Source organism: Pogona vitticeps, chromosome 4 (assembly GCF_051106095.1).
Source record: "Pogona vitticeps strain Pit_001003342236 chromosome 4, PviZW2.1, whole genome shotgun sequence".
In the NCBI taxonomy this organism is placed as follows: domain Eukaryota; kingdom Metazoa; phylum Chordata; class Lepidosauria; order Squamata; family Agamidae; genus Pogona; species Pogona vitticeps.
The window spans coordinates 613,542-633,704 of record NC_135786.1 but is presented as its reverse complement, the minus strand read 5'-3'; the positions used below and the strand labels follow the sequence as shown (position 1 = coordinate 633,704).

The window sequence follows — 20,163 nt, the reverse complement described above, 5'->3', positions numbered from 1 at the left end:
CAGCAGAGCAACCTGCCGCCCGCTTCCCTCTATCTAGGCCACCCGGGTGCCGCTGCTGGTGCCACTGACGTTTTGGGGTCGTGGTGCTTTGCAAAGAAACTTTAGCGGCTGTGGGGGGAGGAGGAGGAGAGCCTGGGGGAGGGGGTGACTGGCCTCTGTGGGGTGCCTGTGTGAACAGCGGGGTCAGGAGAAGTCCTCCCTCCCCAGGCTCCACATGGACAACAAATGAGAGCATCTTCTTCCCCCCCCCAAAAAAAGGTGGCACTCCCTGGCTCTTTGGAGCAACAGAGGGGCCAAGGAGGGAGTTGGGGAGAGTTTGGCCAGGTGAGGTGCCGTGTCCCCCCCCCCAAAGTCTGGTATGTGACACCGCCTCTTTCTCTTTGCAGGTTTGGTGAGGCCGTGAACGGGAACCTGGTGGTGGGCACCCTGGCCTGGCCGTCCCCCTGGGTCATCGTCTTTGGCTCCTTCTTCTCCACCTGCGGGGCCGGGCTGCAAAGTCTGACCGGAGCCCCTCGCCTCCTGCAGGCCATCTCCCGGGATGGCATTGTGCCCTTCCTGCGGGTGAGGCTATGCTGGTTACTTGCTGCCTTGTGGTCGGGGTGGGGAGAGGAAGGGATGTCTCTCCACGGAGGGAACCCCCCCCCAAGGGGCCACCTCCCCTTGTGACCTTTCAGGCCCCTCCCTCTCCAGAGCCCTGAAAGGTGGGGGGGGGCTGGAGCCTGGCCCTGCTGTACAAAGCTGGTCCTGCCTGGCTTGTTGTTTAGTCGTGTCCGACTCTTCATGACCCCACGGACTAGAGAGCACGCCAGGCCCTCCTGTCTTCCCTGGCCTCCCAGAGTTGGGTCAAAAACCTGCTTGGATTAGCCCTTGGCTTTGTGTGTGGGGTGTGTGTGTGTGTGCGTTTGCATGTGCGTGTGCGTGTGCGTGTGTGCATGCAGCATGGCCCCACAACACACAAGCACTAAGGCACATCTCCTCCAATTGGAACTGACAGCTCCCCCCTCCCCCTCCCCCAGAGGGACCAGCGGCTAATTTTGAATCTCACTCCCAAACTTTCCTGGGCAGTCGTTCGGTCGGGCGCCTGTGCTTTGTTCTCTCCACCAAAAGAAAGAGCCGCGCCAGGTAATCGGAGGCGATGTGCCTTCCCTTGCCTGCAGTCCTGCCTCAGATGTGCTCAGGAGACCGGCAGGCAGGCGGGCGGGCGGGCGGGCGGGCAGGAGGGGGAACGGCTCCTCAGCCTAGAAACGGCACCTCACCAACAACAGCCAGGAGTCCAGCAACTGCCCTCCAGGACCCCTAAGCCGGACGGGGTGCCTTTCCGAGAGAGCACGACGCGACAGAAGGGTCCGGCTGCCCTCTGCCAAAGCTCAGGTCGGCTGGCCGGGTCTCAAACAAGGCAGGACAACTCCATAGGTTTGGATGCCGCAAGCGAGCTCAGCTGCCATCTCCTTGTGCCCATCATCCGCACAGTCTCTTGCATGAGATGCTGAGCTGGCCTGAGAGGGCTGCTGGGGGCAGGGTGGGGGGCTCCTCTGGGCCAGCTGTGTGGGACCTTCCCTCACTGCCCCTTCAGAAGAGGCCTGCCCTTCCATCAGATGTGAGGAGGCAGGGGTCTTGTAGCCCAGACGCCAGCTTCCCTGGGGGAGGGGGTAAGGAGGTGCCTCCAGGCAGCCCTCAGGCTATTTCCAGAAGCTGTCCCACTTCCCCATGGGGGATCCCTGGCCTCCTTGTTAGCTCTTGGGCTCTGGATCTCTTTTCAGCCAAGGGCTGTTGCACAATCAGCCCTTGTGGTTCTGATCCTGCACAGATGGGGGGGGGCGCTGAAGCCAGGGGAGGCTGTTCCGCCCTCGAGACCCTGGCCAAAGCAGCTGGCTTTCTCTTCTGAGTCCTGAGACTCCCACAGCCAACCTTTCGGAAGTCCCCCCTCCCAAATCTGCCTGCTATTGCCACGGAGATCCCTTTTCCTCAGGGGTTCAGAGGCCAGCGGCTCAGATCCTGCCTCTCTGGGAGGAGGTGGACCTGATGGCCGCTGGGGAGCCTCCCAACTCTGTAAGGGCCTCCCCCTCCTGCAAGGAAGGCTGGCACAAAGAGGCAACAACCAGGCAGACATTTCCGCCCCCCCCCCCGCCCCCAAGAAAGTTTCAGGAGAAATTCGAGGGCCATCCTGCCAAGGAACTGGATTGGAGGGGCTTCCAGGTTTAGGCCTGCCTGGATCCCAATTCTGTGCTGCCCCTGCCCCCCTCCCCCCCCCCCTCGGAGGTGCTTGCTTCCCCCTCCATCTTGGGGCTCCATCACTTCTCTCTCTCTCTCTGAAGAAGACCCCAAGAGGGTGGGCTCTGGGCCAGGCCAGCGTCCTGACTGCCGCACAGCGAACCAGATGCGCCAGAGAGAGGGACTCCCACAAGCAGAACACAGGTGCCCCCCCACCTGCCCTCTCCTCTCACCTTTCCCATCAGCCATCAGAGGGACCGGCTCCTCTGATCCGAGCCAGCCACAGGCTCTTCGCTGGCTCCTGGAGGGGGAGGCCAAGCCCTTTGGGGACACCTTTTGGGGCAACTCCTACCTCCATGACTCACCCACTCGCCCAGCCCTTCTGGGGCCATTGGGAGCCGAGGACCTGCCTTCTGGAAAGGGATCCGAGGGAGCCATGCACCCTGACTCCCTGAAACCTCCAGGGACCGGGTGGAGGAGATGCGGAGATCCCTGCCGGGATCCTTTCTCTGGCTGTGCTCTTGTTCTACCACCCACCACCCACCCATCCACCAGAGCCCCCCTCATTCGTTTGCTGGGAGGAAGAGCCGCCAGGGCTGTTGGGCAGGTGGGGGGGCAGGTAAGGGGGCCCCTCGTTCTGGAGCCAGCCTACAGGGACACCCCCCCCCTTGGGCAGCTTCAGGCAGGAGGGCAGAACTCGAGAAAAGGAGCCGAAGGCAGGGAGGTCATCAGCCCCTTGCGAGCGGTTCTCTGGGATCCACCAGCAGAGAGAGAGAGAGAGAGAGAGAGAGATGGAGATTTTTTTATTCTCTGTTGCTTTTGGTTGCTGATCTGATGATGACAGCAGCCTGCCTGCCTTCCGATGCACGGTTATGCCCAGCAGGCTCCTGACCTGATTTTCTTCCTCCAGGAGCTACACCGCTCGCTCTGCTGGGTGGTTGCCACAGAGCCAGAAAAGATTCCTCTCGTCCGTCTTTGCCCTGGCGGCTGCTCCCGTTTCTCTTTCTTTTCTCTTCTGTAGCCCTCGCGTCTCCCCAGGACGTTACGGCCCATCAGGCCCTGGGGATGGGGGAGGGCAGCGTCTCCCGCCATGGGCACCTTTGGGCTGCTCTTCCTTGAAGGCTCAGGGTTCGACTCTTGCTCTCATTCTTCCCTGTTTCCTCCCCCCCCCCAACAACCCTGGCAAAGCTCTGGTGCCTTCCAGGCATGGGCAGCCACCCTGACGGTGCGTGGGTGAAGCCTGCCACGTCCTTCGGGCATTCCTCTTACCTGCCGGAGCTCCCTCTTTGTCTCCACATCTGCCGAAGAGCAACAATTGGCCTTCCCAGAGCCCTGCGAGGTGGGCTGCCACCAAGCCCAGGCAGTGGTTGTTCTGTAAGGAAATCACGGCGGTCTTGATCGCCTCTGCTCGGCCCTTTCCGTCTTTTGCCTCTAGAACAAGTCAGACCAGGACTTTCTCTGGCGGGCATCTCTCGGGCCAGGCTGCATCCCCGATGGTGCTGATTGAGCCCGGCTGCCTCGCCACCTCTTGCTCCAGAGCTAGGAAGGCAGCGAAAGCAGGACGGCCCCCTCTTGCTTTGGGGGGCTTCCTTCCTCTGCCCCTTCACTCCTTTCTTGAGGGTCCGGCCTGTCCTCGCTCTCCTTTCGGCCCTTGTGGTTTAGCGGGAGGGTGCCAAAACTGAGCATTGCCAGGGCCAAAGCAAAGCTTTAGAAGGAGCATCACGAGAGCTTTGCAGAGCCTGGGGGGGTCTTGTTCTCGATGAGGACCCAGGAACTCACAAGGAGCCAGGCCAATAGCAATGGACCCACACACACCATACCCACACCCACGTACCCTGGACCTCCTATATTGACAGGCCTGGATGCCCAGGAGAGGTGCAGCAGTGAGGTGCCACTTTGCCCCCATTGCACACTGAACGAAGCGTTTGGCTACTGATGCCGGCTTCCTGAGGGCAAGCTGGGGCCCGGCCCAGGGGGGGGGGGGGTCCTCTGCCTCCACCTTCCAGCAGGCTGGAACCCAACCCTCCCCGCTCTTGCTCCTGGCAACTGAACTCCTCTTGAGTGTCCTCTCCGAGGCAGTCCAGTCCTGGGCCGGCCGGCTGCCCTTCAGGTGTCCACTGGAAGTAGCTGGACTGGTCAGCAGATGCTGGAGCCGCCTCCCCCCCACTTCTCAGCATTTCCTGCAAAGTGCCCCCTCCTCAGTCACAAGTGGATTCACAAGCTCCTTTCTCCCCCCCCCCAGGTGTTTCCAGACTCTCACGCTTCTCCTGAGATGCTGGGAGGCTCACCCTCTGCCCAAGTGGCTTCCTGAACCACGGTGGTGGCATGGAGGGCCCGGGGGGGGGCTGAGGAGGGAGCGGCCGCAGAGAAGGCGGCCGAAGCCCACTGGCATGTGTGCGCCCGGAGCTCCCCTCTCCTGCTTCCCCCGAGGCCCCTCTGTCCCTGGCTAGGCTGTGTGACCCAAATTCCTCCCAATGCCAGCACCGCTGTGGGGCTTGGGGCCCTCGCCAGTTCTTCCCAGGTCCCCGCGATCCGGGCACATCCTGGGGGTTCTGCCGTGGGATGCTCTCCAAGCCTCGGCCCGTGAAGGAGGGTGGGGTGGGGCAGGCAGGCAGGGAGCCCAGCGGAGGAGCCCGGCCAGGGTTTCGCTCAACCCGGGGAAGGTTGGTGCCTGTTCTTCAAAAGCCCTTCAGTGGCATCGGGGGGGTGGGGGGGCAGGTGCCAAGGGCAGTGTGACCTGCGCGTCCCCTCTGGCCACTCTCTTGAGTCTCTCCTCCTCCTCTCTCCTGTGTTCCTGCAGGTCTTTGGCCACGGGAAGGCCAACGGGGAGCCCACGTGGGCCCTTCTGCTGACCGCCTGCATCTGTGAAATCGGGATCCTCATTGCCTCCCTGGACGAGGTGGCCCCCATCCTCTCCATGTACGACCCCCACCACCACCGCCGCCGCCTCCCAGAAAAGGCCAGCCTGGGGCAGCACAGGAGGGAACACCGCAGAGGCCCCCCTCACCCGAGCAGGGCCTTTCCAGGAGCCCGCCCCCTAAAAAAGTGCAGCTCCTGCCCCTCCCCTGAGGGACTCCTGCCCTGGCTGGGAAGGGGCTCCGTCCAACAGCCCTCTCTCCCCAGAGCTCAGGGGTCATCCAGCCAGGAGACCTGCCAAGGGCCAAGGGGGGGGGGGACAGAGGTCAAGCCCCTTCCTTCCTTCCTTCCTTCCTTCCTTCCTTCCTTCCTTCCTTCCTTCCTTCCTCCCTTCCTTCCTTCCTTCCTCCCTTCCTTCCTTCCTTCCTTCCTTCCTTCCTTCCTTCCTTCCTTCCTTCCTTCCTTCCTTCCTTGTTCCATTTTCCATCTCCTTCCTTCCTTCCTTCCTTCCTTCGTTCCTTCCTTCCTTCCGTCCTTCCCACCCCCAGCCCCCACCCCCCACTCAGGCCCTCTCTGTTTCCCACAGGTTCTTTCTGATGTGCTACATGTTTGTCAACCTGGCCTGCGCGGTGCAGACCCTGCTGAGGACCCCGAACTGGCGCCCGCGGTTTCGCTATTACCACTGGTGGGTGTCCCCTGCCGGAGGGCTGGGCTGGAGGTCAGGGAGGAGGGAGAGCTACATGATGTGTGTGTGGGGAGGGGGGGCACCAGGGGATGGGAGGGAGGTCTTTGGGGGTGGGTCCGGGTTAGGGAGTGGGGGGGAATGGGGTGGGGTGCGGGAAGCCAAGCAGAAGGTGTCCCCCACTTCCCCACTCAGCGGTGTTTCCGGGGGACCCTCTCACTGCAGGACCCTCTCCTTCCTGGGCATGAGTCTGTGCCTGTCCCTGATGTTCATCTGCTCCTGGTACTACGCCCTGGTGGCCATGCTGATTGCAGGACTCATCTACAAGTATATTGAATACCGTGGGTAAGTGGGGGGGGGGGGGGAGAGGCAGGGAAAGACAGCTCTGTGCCTGCCTGGGGTGGAGGGGGAGGGGCATTTAAAAAAAACCAGGCCTAAGACGGCCACCCCCAGCCCCTGTTCCTTCCCCACCTGCAAAGAGCAGGTGATGGGAGTGGAGGAGAAGGAGGTCCATTACCTTTTCATCAGAGCTTTTTCCCCCCAGAAAGGCTGGTTCTCTCCCAGATCCAAAGCCCAAACAGCCAGATAGAGCCTTATCATGATATAAAACAAGGACACCCCCCCCCCACCGCCACCCACCCCTGCCACTGCCTCCCCCATCATCTAAAGAGACGGAAAAGGGAAGCGATTGTCCTACGGGCAGCGGTCAAAACCAGCCAATCTCATTGGGGGGAGGGGGGTTGGAAGGAGAGAAACATCTCAAGCTGCCACCCCAAAGAGGGTCACCTCTCCCCACCACCACTCTGGCCAGAGGGCGTGCCAAGCACGGTCCGAAGCCTGACCAGAGCCAGGCTGAATCTCGCTGCCCTCTCCCTGCTCGTCCACCTGCTTCGAGCATAAATCTGGGGCCCTTCCTGGCAGGGTGTCCCTCCCGCATCCTCCACTGACGCTCCAGAGCAAGAAAGGCGGAGCTGGGGCTTCCAGCATCTTTCTCTCTCCCTCCCCACCCCCAACGCGGTCAGTCTGCAGGACCTCAGGGTAGGAGAAGAGGTGGGGGTGATTGTGGATGCTTTCCCTGATATTTCACGTGGTCTCTTCCAGGGCAGAGAAGGAGTGGGGAGATGGGATACGTGGCCTCTCACTCAGCGCAGCCCGTTACGCGCTCTTACGCCTGGAGGAAGGGCCCCCCCACACAAAGAACTGGAGGTGAGTGCGGAGACCTCATGTGTGTGTGTGTGTTTGTGCCCACCTCTGTGTGTGTGTGTGTTGGAGGGTGGGGCATATTTAGCAGGTGACACAAGCTACAGGAGCGAACACCTGGGTGGAAAGGGGGGGCCAACAGTAGCAGGGGTAGGGGGCAGCCTCTGAGCACCAGAGATGGGTGACCCTGGGCACCTTGGGCCACATGTCACAGGAGGCAGGTTCTGCCTCTGCTGCGCTCACCATTTGCACGGGGAGGAGGGCTCCTGGGCGTCTCCACCGGGACGGGCGTGTCTTAGAATCTGGTGCCAAAAAGCAGCTGGAGTCTCTGACGGGTGAAAACGAGATGCCTCTGCGCCGTGGACTTACCTTCTGCTCCAGTGGAAGGAGCGCACAGCCAGTGCCCAGGGGGCTCCGAATTAGGCACCCTCTGGACTCTGCCAATGCCCTCGTTCGGGCCCTTCCCGACACCTCCCATCTGGAAACAGCTGCTGGGATTCCCACAGTAGGTCCCAGATCACATCCGCATGCAAAGTCTGTCACATCCAGGGCACAAGTCAGAGTGGAGATGGGGCTTCTTTGATCCCTCTTGCAAGGAAGATAGAGCATGAGGGCAAGGGTGCACGCACGCACGCACGCATGCACACGCGCCACAAGGCACTTGGGACAGAGAAGCAGCGGCCAGAGAGCAGGCCATGGGGGTGCGGGTGGGGCACCAACCTTGGCGGCAGCAGAGTTCCAGACGGAGTTCCAGATGAGTAACTTCCAGGGCAAATCCAACCCCCGCCTCGCCACCCCACCACCTGCTGCTTTGCTCAAGATGGCCCCTGGGCTCAGCTGCACGTACCATGCATTTGTGGTGGTGGAAAAGGAGGAGGCACGAAGGGACAAGAGGCCAGCAGAAGCTTTTTGGGGGCTCAGCTTTTTTGAGGGGCACAGGGAGAGGGGCCGAGGGCTGGCCAGGAAGGGAGCCGCGAGGAAGAGCAGGGCTTTGGGGAAGTTGGTGGGCCTTTGGCCACTGGACGTCTTTCCTGTTCGCTTCTTCAGTCTGAGGAGAGTCGGCCGGAGACCCCGGATGTCTGGTCCAGGTTGGTTTCACTTCCCCCTGGTCTGAATAGGGACTTCTGCAGGCCTTCTCCACCTACCTGTTCTCATGGGCCCTTAACCCTGCTCTTTCTGGTGGGCGTGGTCCTGATCTTTCTGGGGAGGGATGAAAGGGCACCAGGGGAAAGGGAAACCAACGTGGAGGGTGGAGGGTCTGTCCGGGGTCTCCTACCAACTCTCCTCAGACTGAAGAAGCAGAGGAAGGTTTCAACCTTTCAAGAAAGACGTCCAGAGGCCAAGGACTCACCTGCCAGATAACCTCACCTGGGGGAGTGAGCATCTTCGCAGATAGGTTGTGTCCTTGTGTGGGGCGTCTATCTCTGTGTGTGTTGGGAGGTGGCAGTTCTCAAGACCTCCCAGCTCACATGGCTGCTGGCCCTGCTTGGAGGGGGGGGGTCTGCTTTTGGTAGTTGCAGTGTCCCTGTCCCACTCACTTTCCAGAGCCTGGTGGGGAGTGGGGGGGGGAACCAGGCAGGGAGAAGATTTTCAAAGTGCTGGAAAAACCCCCATTGGCAACACAGCATGGCAGGGCGGAGATGGGGGAAGGAAGGAGACCCCAGAGGAAAGAGGGCTTCCTCTCGCCTCCACAGGCCACAGATCCTGGTTCTCGTCCGCGTGGATCAGGACCAGAATGTGGTCCACCCGCAGCTGCTGTCATTCACCAATCAGCTGAAGGCTGGCAAGGGCCTGACCATCGTGGGCTCGGTGCTGGAAGGAACCTTCCTGGACAACCAGCCGCAGGTCCAGCGGGCCGAGGAGGTCAGTGGAGGCATCCCTGGGAAGCTGCAGTGCTCTCTCTCTCTCTCTCTCTTCCCCCCCCCTTTTCACAGCTGGGCTGACCTTCCAGAGCTCTTGTGAAGCTGAGGCCAGCCACGGGCAGGCAGGGCAAAGTCCACGCTCCATCCCAAAGTGGGTGGTAGGGGGTCCCTTGCAGCTCACTTTCCCTGGGGCTGTGGCGATGGGGTGACCATCGGGGCCAAAGGAATGGCCAAAAATAGGGCCCTCTCTGAGTTGAAAGTTCTTCCTGCCAAGAAGCAAACTCTGGCCTTTTAAAAGGCAGGGGTGGGAGAGCAAGTGCAGGCTCCTGCTGAGAAAACGCCCATGGGGGCTGGACCCATCGGGCAGGGACTGGGCCGTGGGCCCCCGCTGCGTCGGGTCATTTTTCTTGGGACCTCCACTCTAACTGACTGTCCTCTGCACTCCCCCCTCTCCCCCCGCCCGCCTGCCTGCAGTCCCTCCGCCGGCTGATGGAGGCCGAGAAGGTCAAGGGCTTCTGCCAAGTGGTGACCTCCGCCAGCGTCCGGGATGGCCTCTCCCACCTCATGCAGTCCAGCGGCCTCGGCGGCCTCCAGCACAACACAGTGCTTGTGGGATGGCCCCGCAACTGGCGCACCAAGGAGGACCACCAGACCTGGAGGAACTTCATCGGTAGGGGATGCTCCTGCCGCTGGGGGAGGCGGGTGGGAGGGTGGCCGCTGGGGCAGGAAGAGGGGATGGGGAGGGGCTGGAAGGGGAGCCCCCCCAGCACAGGGTCTCTTCTGCGCCAGAAACGGGGGTCTGTGAGGTGACTGGGGAGAGGTCCCACATGGTCTTGCCCTCCCCCCCCCCAAACACCCCTTCCTACCTTTGGGGCTTCTCTGGAGCTGAACAGGAAGATGGAGGCAGTCCCAGGACCCCCTGAAGCTGTGGGGCAGACGGGAACGGGAACCGCCCTCCACTCCCCTTCTTCTGTCCATCCCCTTGACGACCTTCCATGGCATCCTCCTGAGCTCTTTGCACGGATCCTGGAGGTGCCACAAATGGAATCATAAATGGGACTGAGGGGAAACAGGACACACACACACACACACACATGGCCATGTCTGGAGAGCCGTGACCTTTCCTTCACTGGACACAGGGAGCTGGGTGACCCTCCCCTGCTCGGGGCTGGGGGGGGGAGAAGGGTCTTAGCTGGGGATTTCCAGCTTCACCAGCAGGTTGGATGTGGTGGCGGCCCTCGGGGCTCCATCCAGACTCACAGTCTAGGGTGCTGTGATTCCATGCGTACAAGGAGGGGGCCGCCGTCCATGGAGTCTAGGCCACCCTCCGTGGCCGGTAGCCCCTTGAGCCCCTCCCTGCTGAACACAAAAGCCCCCTCCCCCCCCCATTTACCACTCTGGGATCACAATTCAGTCCACTTGCCTAAGAGTTGCCACCGTGCAAGCGGAGGGTGGGTTTTCATCAGGATGCTCACCGTTTGTGCCGTGGGAGGGGGTCATTTGTACCATCCCGCATGACTGGGGTGGGCAGGACTTTCGGCTCAGCGGAGTCTCCACAGGGACGCTGGTCTGCGTCTGGGCCTCGGTGGCATCTTGGGGTCTTTGCTCCTTTTTGATGGTCACCGTCCCTGGTCCCGATCTTGAGTCCGATGCTTCTTTGTGTCTGCCCCGCAGAACTGGTGCGCGAGACCACGGCTGGTCACATGGCGTTGCTGGTGGCGAAGAATGTGGCCATGTTCCCCGCCAACACAGAGCGCTTCTCCGAGGGCCACATTGACGTCTGGTGGATTGTCCACGATGGAGGGATGCTGATGCTGCTCCCTTTCCTCCTGCGCCAGCACAAGGTACATTCGGGAGGGTTGGGGGGGGGGGAGAGGAGGCAGCCGGACACTCGGGCCCCTCGTGCGTTGGGTGTCCTGGAACACATCCACCCGGGAAGCAGCTGCTGGCTCCAAACCCGAAGGGCCTCCGTGGCCAGCTTTCGAAAGCCAGCGTGTCCTGCGGCCCTGAGGCAGGAACACACCTTCCGTTTGGCATCTCCTCAGCCTTTGACAGCCGCGCCTGCCCCTTTTCCTCCCATGCAGGTTTGGCGCAAATGCAAGATGCGGATCTTCACCGTAGCCCAGATGGACGACAACAGCATCCAGATGAAGAAGGATCTGACCACTTTCCTGTACCACCTGCGCATCAATGCTGAAGTGGAAGTGGTGGAGATGGTGAGAGGCCGTGGGGAGGGGGGGGCTTTGTGCTGGCGGGGCGCACGTTTCAGGCACAGGGGCATCCCCCATCCCCCCCAAGCCTCCTGTGAGTGGGGAGAATTCTGGGGGGGGGGAAGGTGATCCGTGTCTCCCTGTCCCTGCCAGAGAAGAGTCAGTGGAATCACACCTTGCTTTGCCATCCCTCCCCCTTCCCGCCCCCACTGCCTTGCATGGCAAACGTGAAAATGTGCCTGTGTGTGTGTGTGTGTGAGATACCACACCCGAACGACACACATACAAACACTTTTCAGCTGTTGTGAAACAACACACTCAGAAATTGCTGACCCATTTCCAGGAGCTGCTTAAGATGACGATGGAAGCTATACTTTGGGGGGGGGGGCAGTGTTCTCTTAGCATGTGACAGCAGTGTGTTTAGTTACAAAATACTGCAGGAGGAAAGAGGGGAAAAGATGAGAAAACTGAAAAGCATATCAGGAAGGGGCACAACGTTATTGAGAGTGAAATCTCCCCATTCCTCAAAGGAAAGAAACTCTTCTCCTGCCAAAGGTCTCTACCAGATTGACTACTGCAGTGCTGTATATGTGGGGTGTCCCTTGAGGCTGACCCAGAGATGAAATCAGGTCCAGAGTGAGGCGGCCATGCTGGTGGCTGGTGTGAGCAGGTGTGATCGCATCTCCCTCCTTCTGGCCCACCTGCAATGGTTGCCTTTTGTGTCCTGCATCAGGTTCAAGGTTTAGATGCCCACATTGAAAGCCCTCCATGGTTTGGAACTGTGGTACTTGTCACAGAGCCTTTACCAAACATCACCCACCCTCTCCACCAGATGCTCCACAAATTAAATACATATATAAACCTCCGCCTCCAACCCACATCACTGGCTCTCTGGCCACCTTCCAGCCTGCCCTGGCCAAGCACAGGCTCTGACCGCCCTCCTCTTCCTCCTTTGACCCCCAGCATGAGAGCGACATCTCCGCCTACACCTATGAGAAGACGCTGGTCATGGAGCAGAGGTCCCAGATCCTCAAGCAGATGCACCTCACCAAGACAGAGCGGGAGCGGGAGGTAAGGCCCGGCTTTGCGACAGACAGCCGAGGGAAGTTCTGAAGGAGTGCGGGGAGAGCACTCCTCCTGCATAAGGCGCACCTTCCTTTCCACCACTCAGGCATGAAGGAGAAGGAGATCTTGACCCTTGGCTGCTGGGGTGTGTGTGGGGGGTGTGGGGGCTCCTGTTTCTCCTCCTCTGTGCTGGGTCAGGGGCAGGTGTATGCAATTTATTTATTTATTTATTAGATTTTTACCCCGCCCCTCTAGACAATGTCTACTTGGGGCGGCTTACATAGATAAAAACACGGCAATATAACATATATAAAATTATAAAAATTACAATTATATCAATTAATTCCAAGTCTCCACTTTTCACACCACCATTCCCCGGGGGGGGGCGGGGGGGAGGTTGCGCCTGCCACGACAACCAGTAAAAAAGAAAAATGAAGACACAAGGTTGTGGGAGGTTTGCTTCCAGCTTTCTTTTAATAGGAACCGTGACTCCTGGAGAAGGATCTGAGGGTGTGAAAAATGGCTTTGGAGACCCCAGGGATTCTGAGCCTGTCTTGGGTGCAAAACAGAGGAAAGCTGGGGCGGCACCAGGGAGGCTGAGCCGAGGCTCTCAACCTGTGCCGCTCCTAACGCCGAGCAGAAGCCGTGAGGCCATGGGAGCTGGCCCTCTAGCGAGCCACGCCCTCGTGGGCATCCAAGCCAGGCGCAAGCAGAAGAGTCCCTGGCACAGCCCACCTGTCTGTTTCCCCGCGGCCCTCATAGCTTTCCTCTTCTTCCCCCCCCCCGCCCCAGATCCAGAGCATTACAGATGAGTCTCGAGGCTCCATTCGGCGCAAGAACCCAGCCAACACGCACCTCCGACTCAGCGTCCCAGATGAGCAGGTGGGCGACAATGAGGAGAAGCCTGAAGAAGAGGTAAGGAGACAGAGGGACCGGGGGGGGGGAGGGATTTGCCCAAATACCTGGGCTCAGAGGGAAAGCAGGAGGGGTGCAGTGGCCATCAGTCGGTGGAGGCAAGGAATCCCAGCCCTTAGGCAACAGACTGTGGGCAAGGAAGGCGAGGTGAGAGCTGGCCCACTTCCTGACCTGGTAGCCCTCTCCGACCTGCTGTTCTTGGCCATCATCCTGCCCTTCGAGGGTGCTAGCTAGAGCTCCCTGGGCATGGGGGGGTCCACAAGTCATGGTGCAACATCAGTGGGGAAGAGGCTCCCCCCACCCCCGGGCTGACTGCTGCGTTGGAGGGGGGTCTGCTGCTCCTGACGGGTGTGCGCGCGTGCAGGCACACCACAGCCCCCGCCCTTCCTGACAGCCGTGGCTGCGGCTGGGTCTCTTGTCCCTCTCGCTGAGGCCCTCCTGCCTGGCCCATCAGTCTGTCAAGCGCCCCAGTGAACTGGAACCTGAGGCCTCGAGCCCCCTTCTCCCCCCCCCCCTCCTCCTTGGAACCTGCTGGATCCATTCAGGCAGAGCGCGGGAATGTGCTCTTCACCGGTGCCCTCAGAGCAAGCAGCACCCCACTGAGATGGGGCAGCAGGAAGGGAGGGGCGTCTCTCCTGCCTTAGAAGGAGCTCAGCGGGAAGTTCTCCCTGACTGACGAGGGACGACTAAGCCAGCAGACTCAAAGAGCAGAGGGGAGGCAAGAGGTGACGGGTGTCCAGCCAAAGCGGAGGGAGGAGGGTTCGGGCCCCAGAACGACAGCCGCCCGGGGGGTGGGGGTGGGGGTGGGGGTGGGCCGGAGCAGCTGGAGGAGCAGAGAGGCCGGCCCGATCCCAACCCCCTTCCATCACAACAGGTGCAGCTGATCCATGACAAAAACGCCACCTCGAGCAGCCCTCAGTCGCCCGGGGAGGAAACAGAGGCGGAGACCGAAGCGGCCCCCGAGAAGGTCCACCTCACGTGGACCAAGGACAAGGTGGCCGAGAAGAACAAGGCCGCCAAGAGCCCCATCAGCCCGGAAAGCATCAAAGATTTCTTCAGCATGAAGCCGTGAGTCCTCCCCGGGGTGCGCGAGAGCAGCCCCTGCCAGCCAGCGTGACCCCTGGCCCAGGTCACACACAGGGGATGTCTGGGGTGCAGGTGGCAGGTGGGTGTGGGGCTTCTGGGCGGAGGGGGCCCGGGGGGTGGGGGTGAGGGCAGGGCCAGATGGTGCACTGAATGACCTCCTTTCTCTTCCTCCCTTTGCCTGCTGCCACCAGAGAGTGGGAGACCCTGTAAGTCTTTCCTTTGCACCCTAGTGGTGCTTCCAGAGGAGAACGTTGTCCAGGAAGGGGAGGGAGGGAGGGGGCGGCTCCGGTGATGGTGGGGGGGGAGGGAAGTGGCAGGTCAGGAGCCTGGGGGGGAGCAGGGGGCTTCGTGGGGAGAGGGGAGCCTAGCCCCCCTCTCTTCACCTACCCTGGACCCTTTCCCACAGGAATCAGTCCAACGTACGGCGGATGCACACGGCGATCCGACTGAACGAGGCGATCGTGAAGAAGTCCCAGGAGGCCAAACTCGTGTTGCTCAACATGCCGGGGCCCCCTCGGAATCGCAAGGGCGATGAGAACTGTATCCTTCCTGCCCTGCGTGCTGAGGCAGGGGGGGGGGGGCGGGGCGGGGGACGCTGTTTCTGCACTGTGATGGGCATGGACTGGCATAGGACATGACTGGCGAGGCAAGTTGGCTTCTGGGAGCCAAAGGCATTGTTAGAAAGCATTTGTGTGTTGTTGGATTTGAGGAAGGAAGGAAGGAAGGAAGGAAGGAAGGAAGGAAGGAAGGAAGGAAGGAAGGAAGGAAGGAAGGAAGGAAGGAAGGAAGGAAGGAAGGAAGGAAGGAAGGAAGGAAGGAAGGAAGGAAGGAGCTGATGATGGATAGAAGGAAGGAAGGAAGGAAGGAAGGAAGGAAGGAAGGAAGGAAGGAAGGAAGGAAGGAAGGAAGGAAGGAAGGAAGGAAGGAAGGAAGGAGCTGATGATGGATAGAAGGAAGGAAGGAAGGAAGGAAGGAAGGAAGGAAGGAAGGAAGGAAGGAAGGAAGGAAGGAAGGAAGGAAGGAAGGAAGGAGCTGATGATGGATAGAAGGAAGGAAGGAAGGAAGGAAGGAAGGAAGGAAGGAAGGAAGGAAGGAAGGAAGGAAGGAAGGAAGGAAGGAAGGAGCTGATGATGGATAGAAGGAAGGAAGGAAGGAAGGAAGGAAGGAAGGAAGGAAGGAAGGAAGGAAGGAAGGAAGGAAGGAAGGAAGGAAGGAAGGAAGGAAGGAAGGAAGGAAGGAGCGAGTGAGCGAATGACGGATAAATCTTGCCCTCTGGCCTGTCCTTGACCGCTTGACCCAGATATGGAATTCTTGGAGGTGCTGACGGAGCACCTGGACCGGGTCCTGCTGGTGCGCGGCGGCGGCCGGGAAGTGATCACCATTTACTCCTGAACAGCTGGCCGTGGCCCTTGCCTGAAGACCTGCGCCCCCCAAGAGCCCCGCCCGCCCCTTTGCACCCGCCTCCCGGAAAGCCAGAGAGGACTGCCCGCCTGCCGGCGCCCCCCTCCCCGCTGTGCTGCCCCTCCGGACGGCGGCGCCCGGCGCGTCCCGGCGCTCCAGGGCAACGGCCGCAGCCTCGGCTCTCGGACTGGCGCTCCCTCCGCAGGCTGGCGAGGCTCCGTGGGGCCGGCCCGCCTGCCTTGGGCGGAGGTCGCCGCTCCCTCCTGACCCCGAGCCCCTTCCCCGGGTGGCGAGACGGTGCCAGCCGAGGCGACCAGCATGCTTTCCCTGCCGACGCTCACCGCTCCCCAACCCGCCCCCGGTCCCGGCGCCCCGACCGCCGTATTCTGCCTCCCGTGCCTTGCTTGAGGCGACGGCTGGGGCCAGCCCCCCCACCCCCACCCCCCCTTTTTGTCTGGATGTGATCCGTGGTTCTCCTTGGGAGAGGGAACGGGCTGGGGTCGGAGGGGGGGTCCCTCTGCCCCTTATTGCCCACGAGGTCCCGGCAGCATGGCCGAGCCTGGGCGTGGGTGTCCGGGCCGCCTTCGCCTCCCGCGGCGCCCGAGGCCCAGGGTTCGCCTGTCCGACTCGGGGGGGGGGAACCCACGCCCAGCGTCCTCCCCCCCCCCCCGATTCTTCTGCTGTTTTGCACTCTGTCGCCAGAGCCCCCTCTTCCCCAGATCCCCCCCCCCAAAAAAGCCACCTCTTCCCACCCAAATTCCAGGCTGGAGGCCCCGCCTGGTCTGCAGCACCTTCGCACTTTAGGGCTGGGTGTCCCGCCGCGCCCCCCCCCCCCCGCCCCCGTTTGTGCTGGCAAATGCTCTCCTTCGGCCTCAGGCAGCGGAGGGGCGGGGGCGGCGGAGGGAGCAGTTGCCCGAGCCCCCCCCCAAGTGCCCCTCAGAAGAGAGCACCTCCCCTCCCCTTTCTCTCTTCCCCCCCCCCAGTCCATAGGGGAAGCCCCGTCCCTCAGTCCGCTTCCCTCGGGACGATCCCTCCGGGAGTCCCAGAAAGGGCCCGAGAGGCTCTTTGGGATTCCCGCCGCCTCCGACCCTTGCCTCTCACGCGCCCCCCCCCACCTCCACTCGACACCCCCCCCCCCCGAAACCCACGCCTCGCCTCGCCTCCCTTCCCTGCTCGTACCAAACCCGGGCTGCTGCCGAGGAGGCGGTGGGGACCCCGGCCCTTCCCCAGGGCAATCGGTGGCGCTTTTAACCAATGTGAATACTCGTTCTCGGAAACCGGTAGGACGCTCCCCTGCGGCGGGGCTGTATATACTGTAAATTAGCACAGGACATGTATTTTTAAAGTGGTCATATTTATGTGAAAAAAAAAATACCAGAGGAAGACTATATCTACAGAGAGATATATGTAGAAACAGGACAGGAGCCTCTCCCCCCCCCCCCCGGGGGCAGATGCTCCGGGCTTGTGGGGAGGGGTGGGGTGGGGTGTGGGGGCGATGCCTCCGGGGCAAGTGGGGGGGGCGCAGCCATTCCTGAGCGGTCCCTCCGGCACGCCTGGGAGGCCGGCGAATTCCCAGAGACTTTGCGCTGGTGCGGAAAGGGGGGGGGGGCAGCCGCAGCGCCGCCGGGGTCTCTCCCTCCCCCCCTCCTTGCCTGGCCCCCTCCTCCCCCCCCCCCTGCACTTCTTTCTCTACTTTGCTTCTTAGGGTTCTTATCAGGGAAAAGGGCCAGAACCACCTGAACCTATTTCTTGCGCAGCAGATCTGAGCTTCCACTCTGAGTGCAACCTGCTAAGCTTCCACCTCTCCGCCCCGCGCGCGCAACCCGGACCCGCCGCCGCCGCCGCGCAGCCGGCATCACAGCCCGGGCCTGTGGCCACCATCCGGGGCGGGGAGGGGCAGGCATCCGCCCGCCCCCGCGCCCCCCCCCCGCCCGGCCTCCTGTATCTAGCATCCTGGAGCAAGGCACACCGCGGCTTGTCCTCCAGCGTGGGAGGGAGGGAGGGAGGGAGGGTCTCTCACTCATCCACCTTAGCTTATTCACACACACACACACACACTCCCCTTCAAGAGGAGGGTCCTCACCCCCCCCCCCCCCCAGTCACCCTGCTGGTCCTGCCTGAGCAGGCAAAGCGGCTCTCCGCTCGCCGGGCATCCATCCACCCACAGCCCTTCCTGAGCCACTGACCGGGTCTCCCGCCCCTCGCAGGAGCGGTGTGTGGGAGGGGGTCCCATCCTCGTAAGTGGTGGTTATTGCCACCTCGAGAGCGAGAGAGAGAGATCAAGTGACGAAAGAGGGACCTCTCCGCAGCCGGCAGCCACCCCCACCCATCCCGCAGCCACGCGGCCCGGGCAGCGCCTCCTTCCTCTTTCCCGGCCGGTGCTGCCTGTGCAGAGGGCTTCATGGCCGGCCCCTCCCCTCCCCTCCCCTCCCAGCAGCCCCCCTCCCCCCTTCCCGGAGAGGGCCAGGGTTAGCAGGTGGCACTGCATGCTAGTTTACACCCCGTTCTGACCCCGCACGTTTGGCCCCTGTGAGAGTGTGTGCCGTTCTCCTCCTTCCCCCCCCCTCCGGGGCCTCCTTGAGCCGGTCCCCCTGCGAGGAACGCCCAGCCCCCCACCTATCCACCCACCCACCCGCGCGCGATCCCGTGAGTCCAGGGCGGAAGAGGGACTTTGCAGAAGGACAGGAGAGTCTGGTGGCCGGCCGGGAGGAGAGAGAGAGAGAGAGGATGGGCTGGGAGAACAGGTAGATGCTCCAGCCCTTTGTGCGTGTGCGTGCGTGCGTGCGTGTGAGTGATCGCCTTGCGTGGTCCGTGGAGTTCCCCAGTCCTCCCTCTGAGCAAGCACAGGCTCCCCTTGGAGCTGGCAACCTCCGTTCTGTAGGGATGAAGGGCCAAGCGCTCCACCTGCGTTCCTCCTGTGCATGATTGGACCCCCACCAAGGGAAGGACCCAGAGGCTCACGTTTGTGTTAGTTCCACACACTTCTTTTTCTTTCTTTCTTTTCTGTGCTCCAGTGCAATATCCTCGTTATGAATGTTCCCACCAGTCAGCTCATTAAGTCACCTTTATAATCCGTCACTGTAGCTAATCTGTTTTATGTCCATCCAAGTGACTTTGATTCAAGTGCAATATTTCGACTGCTTTTGTGAGCTCGTTCATAGGCTTTGTGTTCTAGGAAAATCTCTGTGCTGCCAAGCGATGCCAGTAAGTTTACTCCCTGTAAATAAACCCAGTGGCACATCCAAAGGACCCCCCCCTCCTTGCATTAGGCTTGCCTTTACTTTGTGCCAGCGTCTCCATGGCCTGCCAGAGGCTGCCTGGATAGAACCCCTCCCCCCCAAAATCCTGTCCCGTTCCCCCCCCACCCCCACCCCCACCCCACCCCCACCCCGCTGTTCTCTGTGCTGATAGATATCCTTGGGGTTGTGGCTCCTCCTTTGATTGCTTGTGTTGATGCTTCTAATGTATTTTTATTTTATTATTTTTTTAGACTCCTGTCTGCACAAAATGCAATAAAAAAGGATTTTATTACACCCTTCACACTAAGTGGGCAAGGCTCTTTTTTGTCCCCACTGAGAAAAATACCACCCCTGGAGCTGCTTGCTCCCTCAGCTGACCATCTGCCTCGTAGAAGGCAGGCACCCCGGAGCAGAAAGTTCCATGCCTGAGACCCACGGGGATAATGGTGGTGGTGGCGGTGGCCGTGGTGAGCCTGTGGAACAAGCCACGGGGGCTTGTTCTGCATCCCCCGCCTTCAAGGACTGCTCACTGCTCCGGACAATCGCACCCTCTCGCAGCCCCGACGACGTCTAGGCAGGGCGTTTGGTAACTCACACCCAAGGCAGTCCCGGCTCCCACAGAGCAGGTAGCTCTGAATCCGCACCTGGTGGACCCACCAGGGCCGACGGTGGTAGTGATGGATTGAGTGCACGGCAGGCTGTTGCCCACGGCCATGTGAGTGGGCTCAATCCTTCACAAGACATCTCTGTGTGGTGCAAGACTGCCCCCACACAAAGGCTCCTGTGAGAAAGCCAAGGGGAGAGCAGGCGGCACAAAGAGTTTTCAGAGGAGCCAAGCCTTAAAAGGGGAACATCAAGGGGAAGTAGGAAGGAGGGGCAGATCCCAGCGCAAGACGACACACAAGTAGCCAAAAGTTAGAGAGAGAAAATCAGGATGGCTAAAGCTGAGACTGCCAAGGCAGGTTCAAAGTAACAGGAATGGGATATATAGATAGAAGGACAAACAGCAAAGAAATGGAAGGAAAAATACAGGGAGGGGAGGCCCCCCCCCGCACTCGTGTGTGTCATCAGGGAGGTGGCCATGACCACCCCCGGGGTCCCTTCCGGCAGCTCGACAGTTCTGTGACTTCATGACTCGATGACAGGTGTTGCTGCCAAGCCTCGGCTTTGCTTTGTTCTTCTCCTGAAAGGGAAACGGGGCTCAGCTAGCGCACAAGGAGACACCACGAGAGGAGATGGCTGCTGGGGCCGGAGGGCTGGGGACGCGACTCTAAAGGCCTGCGGGCCTGCAAAGCCAGGGCAGCCGACTCTGCCTGACCAGCCCTGAAGGCTCTGGCAGAAAGCCCCCGAGGCGGCTCTGGGCCCACCTCGGGCCCGGATGGAAGACCACCTTGCAAGCTCCCCCAACAGAGGGGAAAAGCTGGAAAGTGTCTCCC

General features: G+C 61.2%; 1 protein-coding gene across 3 annotated transcripts in view; it reads left to right on the top strand.

Moving 5' to 3' along the window:
• Nucleotides 1-19,028, top strand: part of SLC12A5 (solute carrier family 12 member 5) — a 111,140-nt gene extending 92,112 nt beyond the window's left edge. For 2 of the 3 annotated variants that reach the window (XM_072996545.2, XM_072996547.2), the window contains exons 12-26: nucleotides 387-561; nucleotides 5,012-5,130; nucleotides 5,654-5,752; nucleotides 5,975-6,094; nucleotides 6,851-6,955; nucleotides 8,644-8,812; nucleotides 9,286-9,481; nucleotides 10,486-10,655; nucleotides 10,896-11,027; nucleotides 11,985-12,092; nucleotides 12,879-13,001; nucleotides 13,876-14,069; nucleotides 14,279-14,293; nucleotides 14,494-14,627; nucleotides 15,388-19,028. In XM_072996545.2, coding sequence (XP_072852646.2) covers nucleotides 387-561; nucleotides 5,012-5,130; nucleotides 5,654-5,752; nucleotides 5,975-6,094; nucleotides 6,851-6,955; nucleotides 8,644-8,812; nucleotides 9,286-9,481; nucleotides 10,486-10,655; nucleotides 10,896-11,027; nucleotides 11,985-12,092; nucleotides 12,879-13,001; nucleotides 13,876-14,069; nucleotides 14,279-14,293; nucleotides 14,494-14,627; nucleotides 15,388-15,479 — 1,951 coding nt within the window. In that variant the 3' untranslated portion in view covers nucleotides 15,480-19,028. The remainder of the gene's footprint in view (nucleotides 1-386; nucleotides 562-5,011; nucleotides 5,131-5,653; nucleotides 5,753-5,974; nucleotides 6,095-6,850; nucleotides 6,956-8,643; nucleotides 8,813-9,285; nucleotides 9,482-10,485; nucleotides 10,656-10,895; nucleotides 11,028-11,984; nucleotides 12,093-12,878; nucleotides 13,002-13,875; nucleotides 14,070-14,278; nucleotides 14,294-14,493; nucleotides 14,628-15,387) is intronic. The other variant, XM_072996546.2, reaches the window with a different exon arrangement.
• The last annotated feature ends 1,135 nt before the right edge of the window (nucleotides 19,029-20,163 follow it).